The 12,214-nt window shown below is 41.6% G+C and overlaps 1 protein-coding gene across 2 annotated transcripts in view; it reads right to left on the bottom strand.

Moving 5' to 3' along the window:
* Positions 1-500: 500 nt before the first annotated feature.
* Positions 501-12,214, bottom strand: part of cherp.S (calcium homeostasis endoplasmic reticulum protein S homeolog) — a 30,127-nt gene continuing 18,413 nt past the window's right edge. Inside the window, exons 12-19 of one of the 2 annotated variants that reach the window (XM_018239813.2) lie at positions 11,650-11,783; positions 10,910-10,996; positions 10,337-10,477; positions 9,976-10,086; positions 9,396-9,490; positions 4,368-4,553; positions 4,084-4,128; positions 501-1,322 (exon numbers count right to left, since the gene is read on the bottom strand). In XM_018239813.2, the coding sequence (XP_018095302.1) occupies positions 1,285-1,322; positions 4,084-4,128; positions 4,368-4,553; positions 9,396-9,490; positions 9,976-10,086; positions 10,337-10,477; positions 10,910-10,996; positions 11,650-11,783 (837 nt within the window). In that variant the 3' untranslated portion in view covers positions 501-1,284. 2 annotated transcript variants of the gene reach the window in all.

The following is a 12,214-nucleotide window of genomic DNA, read 5'->3' on the forward strand; positions in this document are numbered from 1 at the left end:
TTGATTGGCTGTCCCCTTGGCTGCACAGCAGCTTGCTACAGTATAGTTAAATATAGTAGTGTTTTTTAAGGAAACACCAGTTTTAACAGTGCAGGGCACCACTACACTACTAGCTATTTTCATAACTTTAAAACAATTTCATTTGTTGGTGTTCTGCAGGTTTGCGAGAGTCCCCCCTAAAGTATGAGAGAAAGGGGTCTGAGAAGAAAATCTTTCTAAAGAACAAAAATGAGTGCAAGATGGCACCTGTATGAAAATATTTAAGCATAACTGGGCTTTGAACAATGATACAAGCCTAATGAGGTATTATACTATCAGCCCCAAAGGCTAACTGACTGTAGAAACTGGCCAGGATGAGACATATATAGTGCCTCTTTCTTGTTAATCTGTTTTCCCAATTCTGAAGCAACTAGAAATACAACTTCAAAGGTGCAACAACTTGTTGCCAATGGAAACCCCCTATAGAGGCTTTGTGATATAAATGCAATGAATTTCAATACTGGAAATACATTTTTTTTTTATTATTTTACAAAAAATAATGAGATGCAAAGATGAGATGATGCAAAGATGCACACATATAAACAGAAGATGCAAAAAACACCCCTATCACAGACTCAACTGTGATCAATATTAAGGGATACAATGGCAGAATAATTTACATCAGTGTCCCTTAAAACTTATATAGAGCAATTCTCCTCTCGCTCTAAACTGATTTGGGCCAGTACTGCTTTCTTATACTATGCTGTATGAAAAGCCAAAACCTTCTGCTTCAATTCAAAAAGCAAAACAAATCTGAAGTGAAGATTTGAAAAGTCTGCAGGTGATGAAATTGCAGCCATAGCAAAGGTTAAGGAAGAAAAGTCAGTCTGTCCTATTCTCAGTCTAATCCCATAAGGCTTTGCAAGATGCAAAATGTATCAACACTGTTTGCAGGGGTTCTGAGTCAGCTATAGATATCTTGTGTTTGGCCCACGATAATGAATAAACCCCATTCAAAGATGCTAAGGCTGCAAGCAGATACAGTACTACTATACTTTAAGTACCTTGTAGGATTATTAAATTAGCATCAGTATTCCATGAGATGGGGGGGGGGGTCTTCTCTGGTGTTTTACAATACTGATCTTTTCACAGACTTAACTGGTAACAGTTCATCAAATAATTTTTTGGCGTCCAATTGTTTTATCAGTTTCCTGTGGGAGTGGGGTGTTCAGGAGCACATCTCAAGTACCCATTTGCCCCATTTCGTATTTAGTAATTAATTCAGGCTACATGGAGTCCTCTGCTTCATTCCTGCTCTTGCGGATCTGACCCCTCTCGTTTCACTAAAGAGAAAATAAAAACACAATTAAAATGAGTTAACAATAATGCGTCCCAAGATGAGAATGTTGCTGCAAAACAGGCTATTTTCTTTTTCGGGTTAATTTAGGACAATAAGAAAATCAATGTGGGTAAGATGAACAAAGGAGTAACTTTCAGTTGCTATGAAGGGAGCACAGAGAAGATTGACAAGTTGTGTTCAGAATAATATCAGTTCAACATCACTAACCTAATCAATAACTGTTTTTAGTAGAAATTGTATTTCTACATGACAAGTAATTTACTAGTAGGTGTAGTAGAGTAATAGAAAACCAACAGTCATGAAATGCATGCTGCTGATTCTGTGTAACTGAATCATTAATTGAGGCTTGTTCCAAATAAAAGCAGTGTGGGCCTTATTTAAGGAAGGAAGGCAGAAAATGTTGTGCATGCTGGGTATAGTGCATTTCTCTCTGAAAATCTAAGTAAAAATCGGTTGTTCCAGGCATTGTTCAGAGGAACAGCATACTTTGATTAAACAGCATACTTTGATTGGAGATGTGATAAAGATGTGCAGAAGATGACAAAATTATCTCAAATGCTTTAACGTGGCAACCAAAACCTGAAAGATGTGGAAGAAAACAGAAAACTACCATTCGAATGGATAGAAGAATTGCCAAAATGGCAAAGACTCAGCCAACGATCAGCTCCAGGAAGATCAAAGAAGGTCTAAAGTTACCTGTGAGTACTGTTACAATTAGAAGACGCCTATGTAAAGCCAAGCTATCGGCAAGAAGCCCCGGCAAAGTCCCATTGTTGGGGGGGAAAAAAAAAAAAACCTTCTGAAGAGGTAACAATTAGCCAAAGAACACACTGATTGGCCTAAAGAGAAATGGCACAACATTTTGTGGACTGATGAAAGCAACAGGGCCGGAACTAGGGGTAGGCAGAAGAGGCAACTGCCTAGGGCGCAACGATTAGGGGGCGCTGGGCAGCTACCTCTTCTGCCTACCCTTAGACCAGACTCACCTGTAACTTGTCGTACGCAATGCGCCCCAAGCAATACTGCGCATGCGCAGGAGCAGCGTTACTGCGCATGTGCGAGCATCATTACTGCGCATGCGCACTAGCGTCGTTACTGCGCATGCGCACTAGCGCCGTTACTGCGCATGCGCACTAGCGCCGTTACTGCGCATGCGCACTAGCGCCGTTACTGCGCATGCGCACTAGCGCCGTTACTGCGCATGCGCGTGTGACGGGGGGAAGGGGGGGGGCGAGCCGGCTTGCCTGGCCCGCCTCTGGAAAGCAAGATTGTTCTTTTTGGGTCTAGGGGCCACAGACAGTTTGTCAGACGACCCCCAAACACTGAATTCAAGGCACAGTACAATGTGAAGACACAAGCATCATGATATGGGGATGTTTCTCATACTATTTATCACATACCAGGGATCATGTATCAGTTTTAATACATCAAAATACTTAGAGGTCATGTTAGCTTATGCCGAAGAGGAAATGCCTTTAAAATGGGTGTTTCAACAAGACAACAACCCCAAACCCACCAATAAACGAGCAACACTTGGTTCCAGACCAACGAGATTTATGTTATGGAGTGGCCAGCCCAATGCCTGAACCTAACCTTAAGAAAACTTGAGGGATGAAATCAAAAATGCAAAACCGAGAAATACAGAATAATGTGGAACGTAACCGGTGTCAGAAGTTGGTGGACTTACTCCATGCAACACAGATGTGCAGCAGTTCTCAGAAACAGTGCTTATACAACTAAATATCAGTTCAGTGATTCAAAGAAAAGCAAAATGTTGAAACATGTTTCAGTTTATAGTGAATGTTTGGGTTTGTAAAGAAGAATGCAGAAACTGCTATTTTTTTGGAACTTTCTGTAAAGGAATAACATTTTACATTTTTATTCATGTTTTGATTTGGAATAAAATGTGCAGTGTTCCCAATGTATTGGTGTGTATGTAAACAAAAGGTATTAAGGATTTTGAGCTGTACTCATTTTTTTAAACACACTGCTATTATTCTGAACACAACTGTTTTGCACCAAAAAGTGATATACAAGCTATGTCTTTTATTCATGTGCCAGGAGAAGGCAAAGACAAGATGTTCATGTTTTTGTGTGACCACAGCTGCACTTGGCAAAATGACCCTATATGTTAGTAAGTTCCTAAAATGAAAACCATAAACTTTTTTGCTACAAAACTATTGCAGCAAGGGTTAAATTAACCTTCATACAACCAGGACCCCAGCTCTAAAAGGACAAGAAAACCCCAGCAATTACAACTACAGCAAACTATAGACCACTATAGCTCCTACCTAAACATTATATTTACTTCCCTCCTAGCTTCTTACTTTCAACAGAATGAGCCTAGGGAGATTAACTGTTTTTTGACAGTTGAGTCTTATTTGTCGTTTCCTTGTCCTTTAAAGAAACAGTTCAGTGTAAAAATAAAAACTGGGTAAATAGATAGCCTATGCAAAATAAAAAAATGTTTCTAATATAGTTAGTTAGCCAAAAATGTAATCTATAAAGGCTGGAGTGAATGGATAGCTAACAGAACCCAACTTCCTGCTTTGCAGCTCTCTAACTCTGAGTTAGTCAGCGACTTGAAGGGGGGCCACATCGGACATAGCATGCATCTCAGATTCAAAATTAACAGTTATGTTGTAGTGGAAGGTCTCCAATAAAGCTAGCCTAAATAATATGTTTTATTTCATACTTCCCCAAAGAAAGATATTAAATTTACAAAATATATTTCAATTGTTTACCTTGAGGTGCTGCACCAGGGGGAAACGGTCCTCCTGCTTTTAAATCTGTTGATAAATTAATCGTAAATTAATTAATGCAGATAATACGCCCCTGAATAGCAGTAAAGTCAGTCTCATGAAGCCACATGGTCGGGTAACATGACCAATTTTTATAGAGTATAATGGCTACTAATCAGCTAAAAAAAATTACTGCCAATACTAATTTGGATGTGGGTTAAACGTAGAAAACATGGTGGGCGAAACATTTTTTTACATAGCAATTGTTAAACTCTGGCAGCACTCACTTTCATCTCTGGCTTTCATACGGGCAATGAAGGAGTAGCTTTTGTTCCTGCGGTAATTTTCATATGGGTCACCAAGTGAGACTCCAACACCCTTGTACTGGTCCCATTTGTCCCGAATGTCCCCTCCTTTAATTGGGTCCTGGATTCCCTGCTCATTGGCACCAAGGCCACCTGCCCCACTCCATCCTGATATAAAGGAGAGAAGACTGTACATGAACATGTTCCTTTTAAAAGTCCCACTTCCTATGCCATATTACACCTATGCTTTAAAGAAAAACTATACCCCTAAACAATGTAGGTCTCTATAAAAAGATATTGCATAAAACAGCTCATATGTAAAACTCTGCTTCATGTAAATAAACCATTTTCATAATAATATACTTTTTTAATAGTATGTGCCATTGGGTAATCATAAATAGAAAAAAAATAAGGGCTGCCCCCTGGGATCGTAGGATTCACAGTGCACACAAACAAACCAATACATGTTAGGTCACATGAGCCAATTAACAGACAGAGTTTTGTCTTTTACTACCACACTTCTTCCTGTTACAGCTGTAGTATTTCTAATCAGGTGATCTCTGAGGCAGAACAGAGACCATCAGGAAATGGTGGCTCAGGGTAAAAGGGCAATATTTACTTAAATATATATACCAAAAGATTCTTTAATATGCCACTTAATTTGATATAAAATATCTGTTGCATAAGTATTCTAAGTACACAATGACTAGTGCCACAGTGAGTCCAACTCTACAACAGTAAATAAACACCATGACTTGACTCACTCTACCCGAGTAAAAAAAAAAAAAAAATTTAAGCCGTTTAACAAGCATTTATATTTGTTTATGTTATTGGATGTTGAAACACACAACAATTGCAACTGTGTAGGTGCAAGCTTGGACAACAGACATCCTGCCATTAAACGATCCTTGCAGCTACAGTGATGTCCATATCAAAAAGATGCAAATAACTGGACACACTGGTCTGGGTGCAGGGATAGCAAAAGTTCCAAAGGAAAGGAGACTCTTTTGGATCAACAAAAGGACACCTGGAGCATTGGACTATGGGATATCATCCACAGCGCACCCTATCTTGTTTTCACTCCCATCTCTACCTAAGAAGAGATGAATCATCTTCAAAAACAGATGACATCTACCTGATTGACTTGGACTTGGTCTTTTGGGTTTGGCTGTCCAGGGAAAAGGAGATTTTGTGTACTCACCATTAAAACTCTTTCTTCAGTCACTTGGGGGGCACAGGGACAGTGGGGTATAGCTGGTACCACTAGGTGGCAGGAGACAACAATAAAAAAGAAAACCGTCTCCTCCTCTACTGGCTATACCCCCAGCAAGCTTAGCTCAGTTTGTACCAAAGTCAACAGGAGAGTCATAACTTTAACATTAAAACTAAGAACACTCCATAAAGTCTGACGGAAGAGAACCAAGGCCTCATTCCAGGGAGGGAAGCCCTGTGTCCCCCAAGTGACTGAAGAGAAAGAGATTTAACGGTGAGTACACAATCTCCTTTTCTCCTAGTCAGCTTGGGGGACACAAGGACAGTGGGGACATACCAAAGCTGTCCCCTAGAAGCCCGGGTGGAAGAATGAGTCCTAAGTGGAAAAGGCCAAAGTAGAAGAAAACCACCACGCATTTCTGTGAAAACGAGATGATAGAATCTGGAAAAGAAGTGGAAAGAGGTCCACGTAGCTGCCTTGCACACCCCTGGTAAAATGTGCAGTAAGTCAATGAGGTGGATGCTGACCTTGTGCGATGTAGGCTCTCTGAATAACTTGTTTGATCCAGCAGGAGATGGTCGACTTGGTAGCCGGAGCACCCTGATGTGGCCCTGAGGGAAGGACTAGTAGAGAGTCTGCCTTGCGAATGTCACAAACCCTGTGTAGGTAGAAGTTCAAAGCCCCAACAGAATCCAAGGTGTGCAATGCCGCTCCTTTGGGTTTGCCTAGCAGAATGTTGGAACAGTTATTTCCTGGTTTAAGTATGACGATTGGCATGATAAGGCGCTGAGCTCCAACTGACATCTGGAAGAATGTTAGTCATTTGTGGAAGAGTACCAATAGCACTGAGATTTGCGACTTGAGTGAGCGTAGGGATAGCCCCCTGGACAGACCCTCTTATAGAATTCCAGAATGTTGAGTACGGATAGTGTCTTGAACTTGCTTTGTTTCCAAAGCACCATTGGTGTAAGTGTATGTCGAAGGATATGAGGAACTGCTCTGGAGACATTGCTGTGCTGACCAATCGGAGGGACTCCATTTTAAACCTTCATGGGTGAATGAATTGGTTCAACTCCTTGAGGTCCAGTATAGGGCGGACTGATCTGTCCCTTTTTGGGTAGTACAAAAGTGTTGTAGTAGTATCCCTTGAGAGGCTCTCAGGGAGGTACCGATGGTTACCTTTGCAAAAAGAATGCTGTAATGACGCTTTGGAATGTTGTGTTTGCTTGTTTCCTGAAGAAGCCTGGATATGACAAAAAAACGATTAGGAGGGATTGAGAAGAAGCACTAGAAGATAGTCTCGAGTCACTACTTTGTGGACCCATGCGTCTTGAATGAGTGTGAGCCACGCTTTGGCGAATGGCCAAGCCCTCCCCCCTATTTGCGTCATGTCTGGTGGAGGAAGACCACCGTCATGCAGTGGTGGTCTTGGAGAGGTGTTTCAGGTTTTGCCAAGTTGGTCTTTGCTTACTCCTGAAAAAACCTCTATTTGCAAACGACTGTCTCGCCTTGTGCTCTCGGAGTGGGAGCCACAAAAACTTGCCTCCGTGAAATAGTTCCATGCCTTAGGTTGTGCCCCATGGCTTGGCGGATGATCTTTTGCAGATCGGGCCAAAACAGAACCCCCCCTACGAAGGGAATTGATGAGAGGGATTTTTGGGAGAATGCCGATAGTCTGTTGATTACTTGAGCCGCCTCACGAGAAAAACGCAAGGCTCTCTATCTTTTTGTTTTTGAACATCCACAGAGGGCGAAGACTAAAATTTTTCAGTAAACTCCGCAGTAAATGGATACTTAAGGAAGAGTTGGCAGTGACTTCTGTTTCCTGAAGATGCTCTGTCTCTAAAACTGAAGAGATCAAGAATCTACTGTCTCCAAAGAGAGTCTAGGTGAATCCTCCTATTCATGATCTGAAGTAGAAGAAAGCTCACCTTTGCAGTGATCACACTCTTCCCCCCAGTCTGGTGAAGGGGAGGAGGGGTGATACTCTCCTCCTCAGGTGGAGAAGGAGCCCTGGGTTTGGAAGCCCTCACCATAGGATTAACCAGGCAGGAAGGAGGTGTGCGACGACTGTGCTAACCTCGGTATTCCAGTGGCTAGCATCCCTGTTGGAAACAGAAGGCTCCCCCTGTGTGGTCTGGTTTGCCTGGTAAACTTATTACATAAAAGGTCTTTGTGCCCAGAAGGGAACCACTTGTGACTTTTTGCACAGGCCCAGAAATTAACTTGCGCTGTAGGCGCTCCCCTAGAAAAACAGGATGTTGCTTGGCTCTTCAGACATGGTGCCTATTAGAGGCAACAGAGGTCTGTGCGCAATAAATTAGGAATGAGCCCCAAAGGGGTTAATGATTTAGACACTGACCTCCGTGGGTCTGGGCAGGAGGAGCAGCTTAGTCCTGGTGGTGGCTGTTGGGGTTGAGAGGGGTGTTACTCTCCTTGCCAACTAGCTCCTTGTGCCCCTATGTGCGGGGCGCCGTCCCTGCTTATGCTGAAGCAGGAGAGAGAAGCACGCAAAGACCTCGCCAGGCACAACCAAAATGGCGGCCGCACTGAGGTAAAAGGCCCCAGGCTCTCCCTTTAGAGGTTGCGCAAGAGTGCAGCTTTTGTGCATCATGGTGGATTTGTCAGGCTCAACCGAGATGGCGGCACGCACCGAGGAAAGGGCGCACATTCCCTTCCGTGCCGCGTAGATGATAGTGGCAGCAATTAAAAATCGCTGGAACAGGATTTCTCTAACAAGGCTGTACCTGAGTGCTGGTCCGTGCCCGGAGGCTTATGACCTAATTCCAAGATGGCTGCCGCGTGTAAGGAGGCGCGTTTCTGTTCGTGCGAGCATGTCATCAGAGACTCAGAGTTGCACAGGCAACAATCTATTTACCGGGCTGTAACCTGTGATGGTTCTTACCCCGTCTGGTTGTACAGAGTACTCCTCTGTTCCCCATCCGTTCCCAATGAACAGTATGCAAAAGGTATTGCAAGTGTGCTGAGGGGGGAGCGGTGCTGTGAGGGATATTTTTGGCGCCATGTATGAATGGACCCGACCCGGTAGAGGGAGAAGGGTATTCTTAGGAGCGGGAGCGCATAGGACCAAGAGAGAGCTCATACTCACGTGTCCGGGCTGCCCTGCTCTGTCATCCGGCCAGCTTCCTCTCCACCTGAAAGGAAGGAGGTTGCGTTCAGGCTGGGTGGTCTGTGCCAAAAACACTTAAGACCCCGGAGACAGGTCCCCCGCTGGAGATTTCCAGTGTGAATCCTCTACTCAGTGTAGAGGTCCTGGGCATCCCCCAGTGTCTGACATTAGAAAAAAACAATAAAGAGTGTAGCTAAAGAACGTCCTATCCTCCTGAAGACACAACACTAACTGAGCTAAGTTCCGCCTGCTGGGGGTATAGCCAGTAGAGGAGGAGCCAGTTTTCTTTTTTATTGTTGTCCTGCCTCCTAGTGGAATCAGCTATAACCCCACTGTCCTTGTGTCCCCCAAGCTGACTAGGAGAAAAGGGCTGTTTGCTTGTTTGAATGGTCTTCCTTGTGCACATATAAAGAGCATTTGTAAATACTTTGTTAGTGAGGCACTTCCCACCATTACAGCTTTCCCTATTCCTTTCTTCCTTCCTCCATCTTAGTTTGTTCACTTTTTATTTTATATTATGCATATATATATATATATATATATATATATATATATATATATATATATATATATATATATATATATATATATATATATATTTCTCCCCCCCCCCAGACTTTCTTTTAATTGCTTATTTTAAGAAATAAAAGGGTTGATCACTTCTTACCCATTTTTACTAACATTTGGTGACCCTTGTTTTCCTCTCCTAAACGGACATTAGGCACAGGCCCTGCTGGTCCAGAACCTAAACCTGAAGAGGAACTGAATAGGAAAAGAACACACAAGTTATTAAATAGCAATAATATTCACAGGTGCTAGTATAGGAAGACAAAAAAAAAATATAGGAAGGATGCATGATACAGTATTAAACTAGAGCAAAAAATATTGCAGATATCAATACGAGTTTCAAAATAATACACATGAACACACATAAATGACAATGGCACAGGCATATAAGTTTGTGTTTGCCTTCTATGAGAGTGGCAACCATCTACACATTGTTCCACACCAGCAGGAAACTTCCACTCAGCTACAAAAGAAATGCCTAGCTTATATTTGTCTTCCCAAAATGTCCTAAAAGGACTGGACAAATCAAAACAATTGATATCAAGAAAACATTAACCATTTGCTTTATAATGGTTAAAGTAAAGAGACAAACATACATTATTTGTATTCTACCAACTACTAAGCTATGCATTGAGGTGGTGGAAAACAGTAAATATTAATTGCAAGCACAGCACACTTACGGTGGGGTTGCACTACGAGATCTTGATCGGCGCCTTCTCTCAGGTGAAAAAGATTTGGACCGAGATCGTGACCTTGAGTGACTTCTGGATGATCGGGACCTGCTTCTGCTCCTAAAGCAGGAAGACCAACAAGACAATGAATAATTTAAGTCGAGGAGTAAAACAAGAGAAGGGGAAAGGCAAAAAATACTACGATTTCAATCACTACTATGCAAATTTTAATTACCATACAAATTAGCAAAATGCATGATTCACTTAATGACAATTAGACCTATTAGTGTTTTGTCCTTATATATTATGACTTGAATGCAACATTCAGTGCATTGTCAAAGCATTTTTGGGAAACAGAGTCCTGTTTTACCTGGATTTTGACTTGGAGTAAGATCTGGAACGGGAGCGCGATCTAGAGTGAGATCTAGAATAAGAGCGGGAGGAAGATCTGGAGTTGGAACGTGAAGATGATTGTCCCTGACTATTTGAGCGGCTCCGAGATCTTGAAGGCCTGCTTAAAAACATAGCACTGATTATAAACTTTGCTGCATACATCCTTCAACATGAGTTCAACTATCAATGTCAGTGACACTGTCATTTTGCAATTTGCTAGCACATCATAGCAATTGTGGGAGGAGAAAGAAGGTAGTTAATCAAATGACCAGACCACTAGCAATGTCATTATATCGTAGTCACGGAGCATCAAGCAGGTTAAAACATCCTTTTATTGAAAAATGATTAAAATATAACAAGAGAGCATAGAGAGCCCATCGGCTCTATGGCTTTGACGCGTTTCGTGGACAAACCACTTCCTCAAAAAGCTCTAGCAATGTCATCACCTTTACAATCAAAACCAAAAAACATTTTGCACCATATGTCTATTAGATATTTAGTTTCCATACACATACACTTTAGTTTTAAAATGAATTCATTCTTTACTTACCTGTTGCGTTTGTCTTGTCCTTTCCTACGTCGTGCTCTCATCTTGGCTCGGAAGAATTCATAAAGGCCATTTTGCTCCCAACCCTCACTAATCAAGGAAAACAGATTAATCATCACTGATAAATTGACACTGATATAAAGCAAATATAATTACTATGCTAAAAAAGAAAACTTCTTTATGAACATTTTCAATGTTTTCCATTTAATTAGTCACTGATACGGACAATTGCAGGGAAATAAGTGAACACATCCTTTTGATAACCTTATAGCGATTCCATGTTCTCATACTCGTCAGGGACATGGGGATGTGAATGCTTTACTTTTACCACCGCAGTGTAGCCTTAAGTGTATGGAACATGTGAAATGTGCCTGAGTTTTTCCAGCATTGTACAGATATTGCTATATTGGATGTATGTCTGGAAGACTAAAAGAAAACATTTACACAGCACCCTGAGATGATTATTGATTTTTTTATTTTTTAGGAAGACGAGAGCCAGCCCTGGATAAAAAGTATACAACTAGAATTACTGGGGATGTCCACCAACTAGGCACCTCCAGTGATTTAACTTTCTTCATAAAATAGGATATCCTAAACCCTGTTAGTGATCTTTAAGGAATTTAGCGGAGAATCTTAGATAAACAATTCAAACACTTGACTATTTTCACTATGACAGACAGCAATGATTGTAATGCATGATATTATATCTAACTTGTAAGGTACTGCTGGAATTGACTCCACACCTGTTACGGGGTCTGTCATGTGAAGGAGGACTGTAAAATGCCTCAACAGCAGCCAAGAGCCTCTCACTTGGGGGCATTGGAGGTGGAAGCCTAATATCCTTAGGGTCAAGGTGTTTGTATTCATGATCTTCCAACTGCAAAACAAGAGAATCATCAGAGCAGCACAGTGAAGCATTCAGACTTGAAAACATAATTGACATCCCACTTATCTTTACAGCTATGGCTATTCAAAAAATATTTTCCAAGAGCTGCAACCCTTTACTGTAGAACAGGACATTAACTCAATGTATAACAGTCAATGGTAATAGCACACAAACAAGATTTTTAGCCTTTTGTTGCCTTATGGGGGTGGGCCAAAACACTAGATCTCCCCTCATTCAAAGAAAATGAGAATCACCATAATGCACATTGTCCTGCCTAGTGACAATTGTGTAACACTTGAGAATGCACAGCCCAGTATTTATCAGCACTTAGGGACCAACTCACAATACACAGTACACATAGACTATAAATGTTGCAATATAAAGCTGAATAGTAATTAATATAGATAATTAGTACATGGCAG

The sequence above is a fragment of the Xenopus laevis genome, chromosome 1S (assembly GCF_017654675.1).
Source record: "Xenopus laevis strain J_2021 chromosome 1S, Xenopus_laevis_v10.1, whole genome shotgun sequence".
NCBI lineage: Eukaryota > Metazoa > Chordata > Amphibia > Anura > Pipidae > Xenopus > Xenopus laevis.